The sequence below is a fragment of the Mytilus edulis genome, chromosome 12 (assembly GCF_963676685.1).
Source record: "Mytilus edulis chromosome 12, xbMytEdul2.2, whole genome shotgun sequence".
Taxonomy (NCBI): Eukaryota; Metazoa; Mollusca; class Bivalvia; order Mytilida; family Mytilidae; genus Mytilus; species Mytilus edulis.
Window position 1 is genome coordinate 53514075 of NC_092355.1, and position 20356 is coordinate 53534430.

The window sequence follows — 20356 nt, forward strand, 5'->3', positions numbered from 1 at the left end:
AAGGCCAGTAACTCGTATTGGTCTCAGCCAATTACCAAACATTGCATGTGAAAATATAGCATTCAAAGTGTGGAACACAGTATCAACTTCAGGATGGCATCCGTTGAAGCAGGCATCACCTCTGTGTTTTCAGATTTCCAAAAATATTTAACTGCTGACCAAGAGTTAAGGGAGGTATGCAAAGGAACCATATTTGTAGAACCCATACACCTTATCGCTATTCCCGGCTGACCCGTCCGCTTGAACTTTTGACGTCAACAACAATCACTTTTCCATTGTGGCGTCAGACATTTTGTTTTATGACGTCAAAATTTTACGGGAACCTGTGTGATTTCCAGCAATGGCGGACAAATAGCGATAAGGTGTATTACAAAAGGAAAGACTGAATATATATGATACTATGGATAAACTATCAGATAAAGCCAATATTACACTTGATCACTATTTTAATGTATTTGGAAATATGTCCTGCTTGACCTAAGAACCTGTCCCGCTTGAACTTTTGATGTCATACAACAATCACTTTTCGATTGTGGTGTCAAACAATAATATGAGGCAGGCATTACCTGTGAATGGGGACGAGGTCTGTAATTTTTTTTTTGTAATTCAAACATGTTGATAAAAGAAACGGAAATACCGTAACGTTTCCGATGTTGGTTCTGTTGTTAGGGGTTTAGTTGTGACGTTATTTAAGTTATGACGTCATATTCAATGTAAACAAAGAAACGCTGTTATCCAGGTAACGTTTTTTTCATATCAAACATTGTCAAACATGATGTCAAACAATTGTTAAAAATGATTGGGTGTTGAGTTCCTTCCTATATTTGTTGATATGTTGATAAATATACATTTTATTCAAAGTCTCATGCAAACAAGACCTGAAACGGTAGAAGACCGGAAACGGATGTAGATCTGAAAAAAAAGTTAACGATTTTGAGTTCATTAGTTCAATGATTTTTATTTTTTTTATTGATTTTTCTACCGTAATTTGGGACTTTGTCCCCATATAATGACGTTTAAATTTAAAGGAACTTTTTTGATGCCCAGAAATTGCGGACAAATAGCGAAAGGAGTATAGGTGAGGGTAGGAATGCCAGGTGCAAACGATCTTTTCCAGTATTGTTACATGTAGGGTCCAATCGCAAATGATCGCTGAATGGGTTAAAATAATTTTGTGATTTGTCAAAGTATGCTAAACTAGATTTGTCAGAGGTCTCTAATAATTATTTGTTAATGTTATTTTTTATTTACGATTTAATTCATCAAATTCAATTGATTTATTATCATAATTATTGTCATAAAGAAAATAGTTTTATCAGAGACATATAATATTATATGTCTCTGGTTTTATCATCATGCTCCAAAAATTACTGTTAAAGTCATTTGGCAAGATTTTCATCAAGGTATACCAATTAATAATATTAAAATGTTGTGTTAAATTTATATATACATATAACATGTATCAGTAAAAAATCATTAATATCTATCACCTGATCACAGTGCATGCATGACATGCATGCAGAAGAACATCTCAAGAACGCTGCAATCTTTATAAGGAATGATAACTCTACTTTAATCATTTTTTGCGGAAAAATATAAATGCCTACTTAAATTCATTCTATAAGAAAAATCAAATTATTACAGAAGAGTGACGTGTCCACCATGCACTTGCACTGCACTATTATAAACTCGTTTTTACCCCTACCACACAATCAACTATCAGGTGTTGGGTCACTTGATAAAATTACAGTATTATTAATATACATTGTAGTAGAATATAATGATAAATGCATGAAAATCATATATACATATAACCAGTCAAGGGTCTAACTTAAATAAGTTATTAGAGAAAAATAACATACATTTACATGTTGTTATTGTGGGCTGAAATATCAAAAAACTGTGATAACATATATGTATTTTACAGGTTTCAAAGGGAAAATATACAACCGTTATTTTGTTAAATTTTTCTCTATTTCTATTGATATTATAATTTTCTTTATGTATATATATATACTAATCTTTGCCAAGATATAACAGCTCTTAGTTTACCAATCATGCATAGCCAGTCATGTATCTCATTTTCAATTTTTCCTGTGCAAAATTTACAAAATCTCTCATTAGACATGTTAGAGGGTGTATGCACTTATTCTTTATTTAGTGAGTTTTTTCTAAGGCATTTAGGAACATTAAACATGTTAAAGTTAAAATATTTTTGTTGTTAAAATTTAGTATAAATTTTACTGAAACATGAACAACAATTATACTCTAGAAACAGATTATCATTAGAGGAAAATTGTGTGGATAGATTTATTCAGTGGTTGTCGTTTGTTTATGTGTTACATATTTGTTTTTCATTAATTTTTTTATATAAATAAGGCCGTTAGTTTTCTCGTTTGAATTGTTTTACATTGTCTTATCTGGGCCTTTTATAGCTGATTATGCGGTATGGGCTTTGTTCATTGTTGAAGGCCGTACAGTGACCTATACTTGTTAATGTCTGTGTCATTTTGGTCTCTTGTGGACAGTTGTCTCATTGGCAATCATTCTGCATCTTCTTTTTTATAGTTAACTTTTCAACTAGTTTTGCAGAATTTTATAAATTATACAACAAAATTATATGGATTTTTTTTGCTGTTTTTCATTCATCATGTTCATGTCATTGAAATATTAAAATTGAAGAATAGTGGTGCAACGGTGCTTTATCATGTTAATTAGGTTCTTGATTTTACAAATCCAAAATCAAAGCAATCTTAAAGTATTCAACGCTTCCCTTTATCAGTACCAAAGGAGGTCTGTATCACATACATGTAGTGTATACAACCTAATTTTTGTGAGTCATTTATTTCTTCAATTTCGTCATTGAAAAAATATTGCAGATATAAATTGTCCCAAATATATAAGCTTGGATCATCCGGTATACAAATACATCAAGATAATAACATACACAATCATGAAAAATTAATTGCTTTAATGCACAAAATTCACTTCTAATTTGTTCTTCATCATTCCAGTTTCCAAATTATTTTTTATAGGTGACAGATTTGTTGCTCATTCTGGAAGGCCTCACTGTGACTCTGAGTATAAGAACAGAGCAATGAAAGCACTGTTTCTTTGCCTTTTGTGTGTGTTTAGCTGCATGTATTGATTTTGTTGCATTGACATGATTGAGGGATACTCTATTATCCTTTGATTATCTTTTTAAATGTGGCCAAAATAAATAATAGGTTTGTTTGCCCAAACGCTACCTACTCAGAAAAAAGCTGCCTACTCAAATTCTTTTATTGTCCTGATTTGAAGGAGTTTTTTTTAATCAAATAGGCATGAAGACTAATAAACATCTGATACTTCAATTTCTTTTTTTGAAAAAATAAAAATAAAATACCTACCTACCTACCCACTGTCTCAACCTTTGGGTAGGGTTTGGGCAAACCAAAATATTTTTGAGTGTGGCCTGTTTATAGTTGGCAATACTACATGTACTATCATGACTATGGGCATATGGCTTATTTTATTTACATGTTTTACAGCAAATCCGAGTGTGTGTTCGAGACATAGAACAGAAATCTAGAGAAATCCATACACAACTACAGCAAGTTCATCAGATACAAAATATCAAAAACAGTAAGTTGTTCATCAGATACATAATATCAAAAACAGTAAGTTGTTCAACAGATACAAAATATCAAAAACAGTAAGTTGTTCATCAGATACATAATATCAAAAACAGTAAGTTGTTCAACAGATACAAAATATCAAAAACAGTAAGTTGTTCATTAGATTTCAAAAATGACTGATATGATTGTATACATGTACATCTCAAAATTTTGGTTAGGCAGTAAATTGAAATTTTAGAAAAAAGCAACTAGAATTGAAATAAACATGATAAAAATAAAGATATATATTCAACATGTTCATGATGTTTAGACTTGAGGATTGAAATATTAATAAAACAAGAATATTTTTCTATCAGACACCATCTAAGCCTTATTCTAAGGACACATTTTTAACCGGATTTTTGTGACAAAAATGTCGGTTATTGATTTGGGGATGTACGGCGGGCGGGCGGTCGGGCGGGCGGTCGGGCGGGCGGTTGGGCGGGCGGTCGGTCGGGCGGGCGGGCGGCAATCAAATGTTGTCCGTGCATTAACTCATGAACCGTTCAACCAAAGCTTTTAAAATTTTAATATGTTGTTACTGACAACTAAATGAAGGTCAAGTTCAATAATGGCAATTTTGACTTTTACCGTTCAGGAGTTATGGTTCTTGAAAGATTGAAAAATGGAGTTTCCAGTCGTTTTCGTGCATTTACGCATAAACTGTTCTACCTAAGCTTCCCAAATTTTAATATGTTGTTACTGATGACAAAATGGAGGTCAAGTTCAATAATGGCGATTTTGACTTTTACCGTTCAGGAGTTATGGTTCTTGAAAGATTGAAAAATGGAGTTTCCAGTCGTGTCCGTGCATTTACGCATGAACTGTTCTACCTAAGCTTCCCAAATTTTAATATGTTGTTACTGATGACAAAATGGAGGTCAAGTTCAATAATGACGATTTTGACTTTAACCGTTCAGGAGTTATGGTTCTTGAAAGATTGAAAAATGGTGTTTCCAGTCGTGTCCATGCATTTACGCATGAACTGTTTTACCAAAGCTTCCCAAATTTTAATATGTTGTTACTGATGACAAAATAGAAGTCAAGTTCAATAATGACGATTTTGACTTTTACCGTTCAGGAGTTATGGTTCTTGAAAGATTGAAAAATGGTGTTTCCAGTCGTGTCCGTGCATTTTCTCATGAACCATTCAACCAAAGCTTTTGAAATTTTTATATGTTGTTACTGATGGCAAATTAGAGGTCAAGTTCAATAATGATGATTTTGACTTTTACCGTTCAGGAGTTGTGGTTCTTGAAAGATTGTGAAATGGCGTTTCCATTCACGTTGTTGCATTTACTCATGAACCATTCAATCTAAGCTTTTCAAATTTTAAGATGTTGATACTGATGACAAAATGGAGGTCAAATTTGGTATTGACGATTTTCACTTTCACCATTCATCAGTAATGGTTCTTGTGATATTGCCAGGACACAAATAAATATTAATAAATCCGGTTTGCTGTCGTTGTGACAGCCTCTTGTATTATGCTGTTCTTACATTACCATATTTCCTTGTTCGTGGAATTAATTAATAGGAGCCATAATAGTTATTTGGAATACAATTATCATTTCAAAATTTACATACATGTACCTTTTTGGTGATTTTTCTTTAGCAAAAACTTTAATAACTTTACCATGTTTACCATGTTTACCCTGATAATTACCGACTTGAATAAAATAATAAGCTCCTACTACAGTCAGTATACATAAAAACAAAGGCATGGATTGTGTATGCCAGCCACCTTATTAATTTACTTATAGGAAGATAATTTGTTATAATAAAAAATGCATTTAAAATTATTCTTTTATGCCCTTTAACCTTTTTAAATTTATTTCAGCACCTGCATTATGTGCAAGAATGAAGCCAGAATTTACGACAATTGCAGAAGACATGAAAAAATTGGCGTCCATTATTCCTCCTAATCAATACTACAGGTGATCAGTAATGAATTCTTAGTTTGTTGAAAATATTTGAAATGGGTTAACATGGTTAACATAAACATGATAAATATAAAACAGAGTAGTGCAAAAAATTATGACGTCTTGAAAGGCTATTTATTATTATACTTTTTGTTTTTTGGACTACGCTATAAGGCATCAATGCAAAAAAGTATTTGTAATAGCCTTTCAAGACATCATTATTATTTGGGCTAACAATAGAGGTAAAGATACCAAAAGGTTTATTCAAACTCATTAATCGAAAAAAACAAAAGACAATGCCATTGCAAAAAAAAAAGGAAAAAAAAACGATAAACATTACACAAAAAACAACATAAGGAAAACTAAAGACTAATCAACGCTAACCCCACTTAACTCAAAACCGAGTAGTGTAGGTATACAGTCAGGGGACTTACTTAAATGAGTGATTTTCTAAACATAACATTGCTGAATCACTGATTCAAGTAACATTATGTTCATACAGGTTGTCTTTCTATAATAATCACCTATTTAAGTAGTACAATAGTTTTAAATATAGAATACTAATGATCCAGGGACTAATTATGTTGCTAAAATTATCAATCTGTGTTGTCTAGGATGAACAGGTTATGTCAGGTGATGACCTTGTACTGAATCTAGGATAATGACATAAAAATCACTTGTTTAAGTATCATATCTCAATCTCCTTCCAAAAAATCACTTCTTTAAGTATCATTATTCTAATAACCCCCACTTATTTCAACCCCCCCCCCGAACAGTGAAATTTTGATCGCGAACAGTAGAATTTTTAACCGGATTTTTTAGACAAAAATGTCGGTTATTGATTTGGGGATGTACGGTGGGGGGCGGGCGGCAATCAAATGTTGTCCGTGCATTAACTCATGAACCGTTCAACCAAAGCTTTTAAAATTTTAATATGTTATTACTGACAACTATACAAAGGTCAAGTTCAATAATGGCGATTTTGACTTTTACCGTTCAGGAGTTATGGTTCTTGAAAGATTGAAAAATGGAGTTTCCAGTCGTGTCCGTGCATTTACGCATGAACTGTTCTACCAAAGCTTCCCAAATTTTAATATGTTGTTACTGATGACAGAATGGAGGTCAAGTTCAATAATGACAATTTTGACTTTTACCGTTCAGGAGTTATGGTTCTTGAAAGATTAAAATATGGAGTTTCCAGTCGTGTTCGTGCATTTATGCATGAACTGTTCTACCAAAGCTTCCGAAATTTTAATATGATGTTACTGATGACAAAATGGAGGTCAAGTTCAATAATGACGATTTTGAATTTTACCGTTCAGGAGTTATAGTTCTTGAAAGATTGAAAAATGGTGTTTCTCGTCGTGTCCGTGCATTTTCTCATGAACCATTCAACCAAAGCTCTTGAAATTTTAATATGTTGTTACTGATGACAAAATAAAGGTCAAGTTCTATTATGACGAATTTGACATTTACCATTCAGGAGTTATGGTTCTTGAAAGATCGTAAAATGGCGTTTCCATTCATTTGATATTGACGATTTTCACTTTCACCATTCATCAGTAATGGTTCTTGTGATATTGCCAGGACACAAATAAATGTTAATAAATCCGGTTTGCTGTCGTTGTGACAGCCTCTTGTATTACATAATCTGAAAGATGAAACCTTGAACTTTACAGGAAAAATACTCCCACTGCTGGGAAAAATCTTTTAAAAAAGTATCAGTTCATTAACTTAAGCCATTATTATAGCATTTTTTTCAATAAAATAGAATTTACAGCTAAATGATAGCATCAAAGGCATAAACCTTGCTACTTAAAGAAGCAAAAAGTTCATTTTTTTTCCATTTTACTAGTGAAAAGATATTATCTAAACCTACAAATTCACAATTTATGACAAAATTTCAAATTTGCTACTTAAATAAGTGGTCTAAAAATCACTTATTTCAATAAGTTCCCTGACTGGTATACATCAGTGAGATAGCAACCTAATAACACAAAAAAAACTCTGTATAAATTTTTTAAGTCAATATACCACTGGCGGCAATAGAAAATTTTACTGTGGATTTATTTATTTGCGTACTCAGCCTGTATGAAATTATAAACTGGGCGTAAGTGACAGTAACCAGTCAAGATCCAGGTGTTATGGAGTAGGAAAGATAAATTTGTATCATTTCTGGGCGTAGATATAGTGGTAAACCTGGGGTAAAATGGAATAAGCATGCAAGCTTTAAAATTTTCTACTGGCGTAAACCTTTTTGAAAGGCTCAAATCTTAATACACATAATGCTTTGTTTAAACATGTTAAAGGATCATGGGAAAATTTTTCAAAATTTGCCTCTCTTGTGTTGCATGTATTAGCTTGCAATAGTTGGACATATGGCAGCTTGAAATATTGGGAAACTAGCAATATTTGTGTTTCATGGAAGAATTTGAAACTGGAATTATGGAATCAAATTGATAAATGAAAATTGTGAAATGAAAGGAAAGTAATATACATAATAAAAAATAATTATGTAAATAAACTAATTGTTATTAAATTCTTATTTTTTAACATAATATTTCAAATTCTAGAAACCCTCATCCTTTCGATTATTAAATATTCTAACATGACATCCTTCAAACGCTTTGAGTACACACCCGTGGTAAAATATGAATATACTACCTGGGCTGTTCCGATCGTACTCCCACCTCATATGTTGCTTTTTTTTATGAATGAGCTTTCCGACTTCATAGAACGATGACTTAAGAATATAAGCATTTTACGGGGAAATACACGCTTGTGAAACCGAAAATCATCACAACAAGGAAACGTAAACAAACAATGCTAAAATGTTATATACCTTGTAAGCCATAACATATAAGACATATAAGTAAATTATCATTTAAACCAATCTAAATACGCTATTGTAAATAGTTTAAGCATGTCACTAATTCTGTTAGCTCCATTCTTTTACGCCAATTTAATAATGCGTTTATTTATAGGAACAGCAAATATTCGATCCAAAGAATTGCTGTATTTGTCCTATTAGAATCGAAATAATTCATGGGGGCTTGAATATATCCAGATTTTACCACGAGTTGTCCCTTTATGCCGATATTTTACCCCTCTCTATCACTCGGGGAAAAATATTTGTCATAAAGGGCCAACCCGTAGTTAAATCACGATATATACAAGCCCCCATGAATTATTTCTTAAACATTTAAATCTTTCACAAGTTAAATGAAAATATTATGATTGATTTTTTGGTCCAGATTTCATGATCATTGGAAGACGGTAATGCAAAAGTTAAGTTTCCTGACAGCATTCATTAAATACCTAGAGAAAGAAGAACTGAATACTAGAGAGGAGGCGGCTAAAATGATTGGAGGTAACTTGATTCATTTGGACAAAAAGTGCTGTCCTTTCTACCCACAGTCTCGATGTTGGGCAAACCAAAGTGTTTTTAAGTGTGGCCTAATTGCCTGAATTATTACTTATTAGGGCTGTAACAATGGTAACAATACACCTACCTGATGATACAAAACATATACCACGATACAAGGGGGATGATATGATACACATAGATTCTACCACTGCATCAAAGTGATAATATATTTATCCACTCGAGACATTTAAATTTCAAATTCAAAAGTAAGGCTAGCAGATCATTTAAAATATTAAGAATGTAACTGTCGAAAGTGGATACATATTGCATTGCACAAAATTTGGGGGTAATATCTGCTTCTGATTTTTAGACAATATACAAACAAAATTAATTCTTCTTTTCGATTGATTTAGAAAAAAGATGTGTTCTTTCTATGTGACTCCATCAGGTATGGTCATCTTTTTTCATGGTGTCTCAATGAAAATTTCTAAATAAAAATAATCAACAGGTCAGGGTAAACCGGAAAGGAATCAGAGAAATGTCAATGCAATACATTAAGCAGTATAAACCCAACCTTGAAGCAAACTACCTTTTGTGTTTTTGTTCAGTAAACACTGAATGGCTAAAACTCATGAAGATATTTATTTTTAACAACCATGCCAACCATTTTCAAAGAGACATTTACTTTGAAACAATTTGTAACACATGGCTTTGATTAACTAATAGAAAATTACATGTTTAACACACAGAATTTATTAAATTGAAAATGGAATTAGTATTGCAGTTCATGGATTTTTCAGTGAATCATTTCACCCCTTAGTACTGTATGCGTGACTCTTACAGGTATACTTAGTGTGGTAATGCACTACATTTATTAATTTATTACAGTATATACTAACAGAGAAGAAGGGTTTCACATGGACCTAGATGACTATCTGCATGGGTTGTTACAGTTAGCCAGTGAACTGGTGAGTTTAAAAAGTAGATAATTACAAGATACATGTATTACAACAGAATTAAGTGTGATATCAAATATTATTGTATTTGTTGTATCATTATTTAAAGTTAAAACAATTTCCCCCCTTAACCAAATGGTGAAAAAACACTTAAAAATGTTGAGTTGATGGTCATTCTTAAAACATATTCACAATATCAAATTAATAAATTTTGGATGACCCTAAATTCAGAAGTGTTCAAACATTTTGCGTGCAACATTCAGATAATTCTGAGATCTATTTTTGTCAATTTTAAGGCACATAAGTATTTATAAATAAAGGGCCTCTGTGGCCAAGTGGTCTAAGTAGTTCTACGACTGTTATCACTAGCCAGTCAACACTGAGGTTGTGGGTTTGAACCCTGCCCGGTCTGGTGCACTCAGCTCCAATTTTTAATTGACTAGCATTGTCAGTTTTCCTATCTTGACAAAATAGCCCAAAAGTGGCGATTAAAAGAGGTGTTAAAACATCAACAATCAATCAGTATATAAATAAGAAGATGTGGTATGAGTGCCAACAAGACAACTCTCCATCCAAGTCATAATGTATAAAAAGTTAACAATTATGGGTAAAAGTATTCCCTCAACATAGAGCTAAAATTTTATGAATTTTTGAAAACACTTTTAATTGTAGTTAATAGATTTTAATGAACTATATATGAAAAACAATTATAACAGATAGCAATCAAAGGCCAGTCCATTAAATTTCAGGCCAAACTTTACATTTGAACAGCCACATATAGAATGTGGTGGGGTGAAACATGTTGGTGATCACTCCATGCTGCCCTAACCTAATTGAGGATTGATTGATTGGTGTTGGTTGTTCAACAATAGCATTTACATTATTTACTCCCTCGTTTCACCATGTCTACGCAACAAAGTTTTTTTAACTAGATATCGTAAAAAACCAAACACAGTATAGGGTTGTGTGTTCGCTACAAGATCGCATTTAATTGATAAAATTGAAAATGGAAATGGGGAATGTGCCAAAGAGACAACAACCCAACCATAGAAAAAAACATGTTAAACATAAATATACACAATAAGGCATACATAATGAATCAATTTTAACAATACACACAAGTCAATAACAAACGATAAAGTTACATATGATATGCGTAAATGGGATGGGAGGTTGGGGAATAGTATATCAACTAACATAGTTCTTACTATCTTGTATCTTCGAAACTTCCTTATATACTGACTGCCTAAATCTCTGACGTGCAGAAAGGAATTTTATGGGTATTACCCTATTTCATTTAAATATATTATGTCAAAGGTGAAGAGTCGACTGGACCAAAGAATGACTTAAACAAGGTTGATTGTGTTGTCATAAATTTAGAATGCATGAAATAAGGTATGAGATTAGACATGTTAGATACTTTAAATATCTTTATATATTTTCAGTCTCGACTTGCTGTAAATTCAGTAACCGCAGGAGATTATGGGCGGCCATTGCGAATAGCAAAATTCATAGCAGAGTTAGATGCTGGATTCAGATTACTGAATTTGAAGAATGACTCTCTACGGAAAAGATTTGATGTCCTAAAATATGACCTCAAGAAAGTGGAGGAAGTAGTTTATGATTTGACAATCAGAGGATTAAAACCTGCAGAACAAATGGAACAAGAGTCCAAATAAATCATTTATTACTCAACTTTCCTTTTGTTTTTGTATTTTCTAATTTTCAGGCAGTGTCTGTAGTAGTTTTAGGGATTGCATATATACTTTTTGATTAGTGCATTGCTGTGTTCTTTTGCTGGTTTGTCTGCTTTATTTCAGGTTAAGTTTTCGTTACTGTAGTTTCCATAAATTTGGGGTTTAAACTAGGTAAATGTGTTAATCATGATGTGATCCTTTTAAAAAAACAAATGTAAATTCAGAAATTATAACAAGGTTTATATGAATGGGAATAATGCAACTTGGTCAGCATCGCATTAATACGAATGTGCACACACACAAAAAAGAATGTGCATTCTGATATCTTAAACATATATCTGTATGCAGATTTTCCTGAACTTTCAATAATAAACACATATTTTTGTCTTTTCTTCAAAAATCGCAAAAGTAAATGCTGAAATAATTTCTAAATTTATAGTATACATGTATACCAAATTATGGGTATTACCCTGATTGCATGTTATATGTTAATGTGATGTTGTGAAATCATTAAATATAAGAAGATGTGGTATGAGTGCCAACGAGACAACTCTTCATCCAAATAACAATTTGTTTCATTATTGTGAAAAGAAAACCATTATAGGTCAAAGTTCAGCCTTCAACACGGAGCCTAGATGACGAGTATTATAGTTCAAAGGGCAGTCTTCAACAAGGAGCCTTGGCTCACACCTAACAGCAAGCTATAAACGGCCCCAAATATGACGTGTGTAAAACCATTAAAACTGGAAAACCAATTATGTAATCTATATAAAAAACAAAAAATGAGAAACACTGATGAACCACAAACAAACGACAACCACTTAAAACAGATTCCTGACTTAGGACAGGTGCAAATAAATGCAGTAGGTTTAAAATTTTATCAGGCACCAACCTTTACCCTAACCTGATTGTATATCACAACATAGAAATGTCATGTTAAATTTTTTTACTAAGGTAGTTTACCATGGATTTGAAGTCACATGAACTTTGAACTGTGTACACATGTGCATTTTGCTGTTAACTTTAAACTATATTTAAATTTTGGTTTAAACCCTATTTCACAGTTTACAGAAAATGAAAATTTGATATTTGAAATTCAATATATTCTTTATAGCCTCTTAGGTAAAAGTTTTGGTTACAGTAGATGATCATTAATTGTTTTAAGTCATAATAAAAATTGAGAATGGAAATAGGGAATGTGTCAAATAGATAACATGCATGGAACAGACAACAGCAGAAGGTCACCAGCAGGTCTTCAATGCAGCGAGAAACACCTGGAGGCGTCCTTCAGCTGGCCCCATAACAAATAAATGAAGGCAGTGGCTATTTGACCGACACCGGCAAAATAGCAAATTTGCTATTTGACCGGCACCGGCTAAATAGGAAATTTGCTATTTAGCCGGCACTAAATAAACTGTTCATTGATTTGATTAGTAGAAAAAAAAAAGCTTAATAATAATTTAAAATCATTTTATCACAATATCAAGCATTAAAAATACAGTACAATAAAAAATAAAAGATTTTCATAAATAGATAGTCATTATAACTTTATAATATTAATCAAAAGCATGAAAACACATTTGTAAATACATTATTAAATATATTTTTTCTAAAATATTTATGTTGATTTTCAAATTTAAATCTGTGTAAAATCTATGGTTTAAATATTCTGCCAGTGATAAAAAATAATGTTATGCAAATTTAAACTACATCATAAAACAGATATGACAGACAATATTAATAGTTGTTTGCTATGAATTTCAAACGGACACATGATTTAACATTTGCAATTGTTACAAAACCAATTCTTTGCCTAGCACAAGATAAATGTTAGTGCCACTCAAAACAGGAACTACACATTACACTGGCTTCCGTTGAATCTATATCTTGTGTGCATATGTTACATATGTATATAGGGTTCTTTTTCTCCTCTTTATATACGCTCTAAACAGCCAGGGGTGAAGCTAGGCCAAAATGATGTGTACTCAAAGCCGGGGGTAAGTCATATGGCGAGGGGTCTTGGGGCCCTCAAGGCCCCTGGAAGCTCTGGTGTTAATAGTGGGAAAAAATATATTATATGATAAAAATCATATAATAATTTGAAGAAAAAAAAATTAGAGAAAAACAAACTTCTAATGTGTATTGGGTTGACGGAGCTAGATTGGAGAATAAGGAGCAGCATCTGTGCAACTTACATGCTATTTTTCAAAATGAGAAAATACATAAATAAATACAATTTCACTTCTCTTTGTTTTAGTCTTTTTTTCACCTTTTCATTCTCAAATATCAAGGATTTGTATAGTAACACTATACAAATCCTTGTAAAAATCAAGGAACAATTCCTTCTTATACTGAAAAAAAATGTGCCTGATGAAATTTTTATTTTTTCACGGTTTTCGTTTAAAAGACCAAGCCAGATAATCGCTTGATTATAATTGTATATTTGAAAGACCATTCTGCGATTGCATCGGCAACACAATAACAATGCTGGTTCCGTAAATTAAAAGAGTATACTAGTTTCCGGAATGTAGTGTAGCTACAAAGTGACTATTATCATATTTGTATTTTACTTTTTAATTTATCTTATTACTTCACCTCTATTCATAATAGATTCACCAAATTTATATTTTTGTCAAATTTTCGATGTGTACACAGTTTTTTTACTTTTTTTTAGACAAGAATATGAGCAACAGTAACAAAAGTTTTTAAATAGAAAATTTTGATATTCAATTATTATTCTTAAATTTTAATTCCAATTAGATATGATTTAATCAGAGCCGGCTAAATAGCAAATTTGCTATTTTGCCGGTGACGGTCAAATAGCCACTGCCATAAATGAAATATATATTCTAGTTCAGTGATAATGAACGCCATACTAAACTCCAAATTGTACACAAGAAACAAAAATTAAAAATAATACAAGACTAACAAAGGTCATAAGAACTCTTGTAATTAAACTTAGTACACATGTTCATTATTTTGTGTTTTCACCATTGACTGAAGAGGAATGAAATATACAAGAAGGACAGTCAAACTCATAGATGGAAAATAAACTGACAACGCCATGGCTAAAAATAAAAAGACAAACAGACAACTAATAGTACAGAGACTTTAAAAAGACCAAGCCAGATAATCGCTTGATTATAATTGTATATTTGAAAGACCATTCTGCGATTGCATCGGCAACACAATAACAATGCTGGTTCCGTAAATGAAAAGAGTATACTAGTTTCCGGAATGTAGTATAGCTACAAAGTGACTATTATCATATTTGTATTTTACTTTTTAATTTATCTTATTACTTCACCTCTATTCATAATAGATTCACCAAATTTATATTTTTGTCAAATTTTCGATGTGTACACAGTTTTTTTACTTTTTTTTAGACAAGAATATGAGCAACAGTAACAAAAGTTTTTAAATAGAAAATTTTGATATTCAATTATTATTCTTAAATTTTAATTCCAATTAGATATGATTTAATCAGAGCCGGCTAAATAGCAAATTTGCTATTTTGCCGGTGACGGTCAAATAGCCACTGCCATAAATGAAATATATATTCTAGTTCAGTGATAATGAACGCCATACTAAACTCCAAATTGTACACAAGAAACAAAAATTAAAAATAATACAAGACTAACAAAGGTCATAAGAACTCTTGTAATTAAACTTAGTACACATGTTCATTATTTTGTGTTTTCACCATTGACTGAAGAGGAATGAAATATACAAGAGGGACAGTCAAACTCATAGATGGAAAATAAACTGACAACGCCATGGCTAAAAATAAAAAGACAAACAGACAACTAATAGTACAGAGACACAAAATAGAAAACTAAGACTAAGCAACACTAACCCCACAAAAAACTGGGGGTGATCTCAGGTGCTCCAGAAGGGTAAGCAGATCCTGCTCCACATGTAGCATCTGTCCTGTTGCTTATGTTATTACAAATCCGGTAAATAGTCTTATTCCGTAGGTCACATTCGTGAAAAGGGAAGGATACTGTAGTTACGACATAAGGGACATATCCGATATCATCTGTGAAACGGTTCTTCCATAACGGTCAACCAACTCTTGATGGCGTCCGTAAAATTTACGAAGGGATGAATTCAACTTCACCATTTCGAACTCTTAGTTTAATAGCTTCCTTGTGAGCAGTAATCCTCTATCAAGGAAATCATGATAGGGAATATCGTATCAATTGGGAGATATATACTCTGTATGCAGGCGCTGCTGGAATGATGCCACATGAAATGGAAACTTCATATTGGGAAGCTGAAATCATCTCTTTTGTCATAATGACCCTCATTGTCAATTTCTAGAGGTAAGTCAAGATATGAGGCAGACTTAACTGTATCTGTAGTATCCTTTATCTCTAGTTCGATGGGATAGATTCGTTCAACATAGTCACCAAATTTTGTATTATTTAGTGAGAGAACATCATCTATATAGCGGAACGTAAAGTTAAAGGATATTGCTAACTTCTTATCTTTCTTCATAAGAAGTTCCTGTATGAAGTCAGCCTCATAGTAATAAAGAAACAAGTCGGCAAGAAGAGGGGCACAATTGGTTCCCATTGGAATTCCGACAGTCTGTTGAAAAACACGTCCTCCAAACGTAACAAATATGTTGTCAATCAAGAAATCAAGCATCTTGATAATGTCAGTTTCAGAGAATTTTTTGTTTGAATCAGAGTGATTCTTTACAAAGTAGGATTTGTCCCTCCCAAAGACAAGATACTTGTATGTACGTTCGCCATTTTTTTTTAATAAAACAAAGTAATACCAACTCTTTCAATTTGTCTTTTAGTTTAGAATGGGGAATACTTGTGTAAAGTGTAGAAAAATCAAATGTTTTAATACTATTGCAAGATGAGAGAGTCTTAGATTGTATGTACTCTAAAAGATCTTTGGAATTTTTTAGTATCTACATCTGATTCACGCCACCTCTAGAATAGGCAGTTTCACAATAACTTTGAAGCCCGGCTTTGATTGCTGATAAAATATATGTTAATAACTTAGAAAGATGTTTCGTGGAGCACTTGAAAGACCCAGCAATATACCGTTGTTTGTAATGACACTTATGTAGTTTAGGTATCCAATACATTGATGGAAGATCCAGTTCTTCATCTTTGGTTGTAATTCCAAAGGAACATAGAACAGACCTATGATTATCCAGGATTTCCTCTTTGGTAAGTGTCGTGAGGGTATATGTTGAGTTTCCAAGATAATTGTCAATACCTAATTCATTATCAAGCAGTTTATGTAATGATATTTACACACAAAAACGATGTTGTTTGGGGTTTTATCTGCGAGGACAACAACATATTTGTCATGGAGGTAGGACAAGTGTTTTGCAACATTTGGGTCTTTAAAAATTCGGATTTGTATCAACGACCTCACAGCCTTAATCCATTCGGAAAGAAATGAAATGTCCATGTGGAATTGTGTCATATAGACTCATTTATTTAAAGGTTTTTGCTGTGAAATATTTCATAAATTTACAAAAAATAAAGATGCAATTATAACCGCCAGTGACAGGCAAAATTGACCTTAGAATAAAATTGAGACAGGAAATGGGGAATGTCTCAAAGTGACAACAGCTGAACAAAAGAGCATAAAACAGGCCAAGGCCAACAAAGTGAGAAAATCTCTCACCGGGAAGATTCCAGCTGGCCCTTAACCAAACATGTGTACTAGTTCAGTGAAAATGGACACCACACTTAACTCAAAAACATATAAATGAACTAAAATTTTAAAAGAATAACGAAGGCCAGATGCTACTGACCTGGGACAGGCGCAAAAAAAAAAACCACGTTTTGTGAGATCTCTAGCCAATGTCGAGTAAACAAATATACAGCAATATGCACAGTTAAACCCACTGATTTTTTTGCCCCACCTACGATAGTAGAGGGGCATTATGTTTTCTGGTCTGTGCGTCCGTTCGTCCGTCCGTCTGTCTGTCTGTTCGTTCGTTTGTCCGTTCGTTCGTCCGTCTGTCCCGCTTCAGGTTAAAGTTTTTGGTCAAGGTAGTTTTTGATGAAGTTGAAGTCCAATAAACTTGAAACTTAGTATACATGTGCCCTATGATATGATCTTTCTAATTTAAATGCCAATTTATAGTTTTGACCCCAATTTTACGGTTCACTGAACATAGATAATGATAGTGCAAATTTCAGGTTAAAGTTTTTGGTCAAGGTAGTTTTTGATAAAGTAGAAGTCCAATCAACTTGAAACTTAGTATACATGTTCCCTTTGATAAGATCATTCTAATTTTAATGCCAAATTAGCTAGAGAATTTATTCCAATTTCATGGTCCACTAAACATAGAAAATGATAGTGCGAGTGGGGCATCCGTGTACTGTGGACACATTCTTGTTTATTATTATTTCTTTATCAGATGTATTTCTTATAGCTTTTTGTCTAACCCCTAATTTGCGTTGGAATTGATGGAAAAATATATTTTCATGGGTATTTGATTTCTTGATACCTTTTACGAAGTCTGCATATATGCCAATAGAAAATGTTTACGTTGAACAATTAAATTTGTGGTTTACCTTTACATGTTTACCATGTTTACACATGAAATCCATGAAAACTTGTATCTAACACGTAATCATGATAGTAATGAATCTACAGTACAGTAGTGTTCTTTGATACACCGGTACATTTCAAAATAAAAAATTAAAACAACACTTTAAAAGTTTCAAGTGTCAGAAGTTTTCTCTTCTCCTTCTCGCCGTGGTGTCCCACTCGGTGTTGACTTCTATGATTTGGAAAGTAACATTATCAAAAGGATGTTTCTTTGAGCGAAGATGTCTTGTGAGAGGACAGTTTGTGTTGGTTTTGTACCATGAACGATGATTTTTTTTCGCTCAAAGAAACATCCTTTTGATAATGTTACTTTCCAAATCATAGAAGTCAACACCGAGTGGGACACCACGGCGAGAAGGAGAAGAGAAAACTTTTGGATCCACCAGCTCTACACTTTAGAACCTGAAAGACGAGAAAAGATACAGGAAAGATAAAGAATGATTTAATACACAGCACCGTCCTTTTTATCCTGTAATATTGGCTAATTGACGTTGTAAACTTCAACCACCAATTTTGTGAATAATCTTGAACTTCATCCAAATTTTGTATTATTTAAAAGGCAGCTAAATTCAAGTGCAACATATGTACATTGAGCTGCAAAAGTTTCTTATCATCTACATCCGATTTCACCTGGATAGATGGACGCTTGATAAAGCTAGTTTGTTTAGCGAAATATTGCGTTTATTTTCATCATTTTGTAAATATTTTAAACATTCTATTATTTACATACTAAATAGTGTGTTAAAATTACATTGTTAGGCAATCTATAATTTTATTTGTGTAATTGAATTAATCTCTACTGATAAACCCACACGCTCATAGATTTGTATGTCATGTGTTGCTATTTATGAACTCTTATGTATATATATATATATTTATATACATTTATCTATGCCATTGCAGCAGTCTGTAATTCAGTGGTTGTCGTCGATGCTCCCCGTCAAAATTGTTTTCTGTTTATTGTTGTGTCATAACCATAATCATTTCGGGATCTGAAAGCATGGACTTTATTTGTTGTTTAATGTGAAACCAAGCGATCCACAGTACCGTATAGCGGGTTATGCGATTTTCATTGAATAAGGTATACGAAATATTTTTTGCGGATTCTAAACTTTTATCAATACCTTTGAATGTGCTGTTTTTAATTGACGGAATTTATTTTGGCGAATTTGTTTTATGCGCGAAAATAAGCGAACATTTACACCCCGCGAAAATAATCCACTATACGGTATTTTGGACGCTGGAGAACAGTTGTCTCATTGGCAATCACACATTTTACCATGAAGTTTATCTTTTTATAATGACAGTTACCATGGTTACAATTAAAGATTCCATAAAAGAGCGGAGGCTTTATTCTAATGACTAAATTTATATCTACATATTGCTTTTTTTATTGGTTCTAATCATTAAACAAGTTATTGTTCAAATATAATCATTCATACAATAAAAACACAAGCTATCCATGCTATGGTACCTACTTAAACATCAAATATTATTCAAACCCGTGGTAGTTTTTTGTTTTCAGGTAGTTCCATTTTTTATTAGGTGGTCACGGTCAAAATTTAAAAAATCTACCAGTAAGCCAATTAAGCAAATATACCCCAACATGATAACACACTAATAAACTAAAAAAAAAATGATGCCACAGTTTGACGCCAATGTATTTAAATTCCTTGTCAGACGTATTAACTTGTCCACTACACATATTGTTTTAGTTTAAATCAAAGAATGATTTAAGATATGTAAATGAATGAATATCCCTCAAAATCTAAATTTTCAACAACAACAAAAACACTGTAACAAATTTTGTGTTTTTGTGTTTGATTGTATCGAAAATATACCAATAAACGGGAGGATAGTGAAAACAACCACAACTGTTCTATCAATAGGTTTAAATAGACCCAATTTGAGCAAGAGTTATTTTTCTTTCGTCGGCATGTTGGCGGTTAGCATGCACATGCTCCTTCATAAATCAGACAAATTCAATTTGTAATACTAATTACTACACTTTTGAAAAAGTTTTTTTTATAAAAGCAAATTATCGTGACCTTTGAATACCGTTATACTACTGTTTATTTAATTCACCACTAAGATTCAATGAAGCTCAATATGGTTAGTCAAATCTGGCAAATTTCCCAAAGATGATATATTTAGTAATACCTAT

At 32.4% G+C, this 20356-nt stretch overlaps 1 protein-coding gene across 1 annotated transcript; it reads left to right on the forward strand.

The window, feature by feature from the left end:
• The first annotated feature begins 1 nt into the window (after nt 1).
• LOC139498797 (translin-like) lies at nt 2–11589 on the forward strand. The gene is made up of 6 exons (XM_071287355.1): nt 2–174; nt 3531–3624; nt 5497–5593; nt 8833–8948; nt 9834–9913; nt 11347–11589. The coding sequence occupies exons 1-6, from the start codon at nt 94–96 to the stop codon at nt 11578–11580; spliced, it is 702 nt and encodes a 233-aa protein (XP_071143456.1). The 5' UTR covers nt 2–93; the 3' UTR covers nt 11581–11589.
• The last annotated feature ends 8767 nt before the right edge of the window (nt 11590–20356 follow it).

What these genes read in the sequence shown, in the direction of transcription:
- LOC139498797 (XM_071287355.1), top strand. Translation starts at nt 94, where the DNA reads ATGGCATCCGTTGAAGCAGGCATCACCTCTGTGTTTTCAGATTTCCAA. An exon ending in CCTCCTAATCAATACTACAG is followed by an intron (nt 5,594 to 8,832) that starts GTGATCAGTAAT and finishes TTTTTGGTCCAG; the next exon opens with ATTTCATGATCATTGGAAGA. An exon ending in TACAGTTAGCCAGTGAACTG is followed by an intron (nt 9,914 to 11,346) that starts GTGAGTTTAAAA and finishes ATATATTTTCAG; the next exon opens with TCTCGACTTGCTGTAAATTC.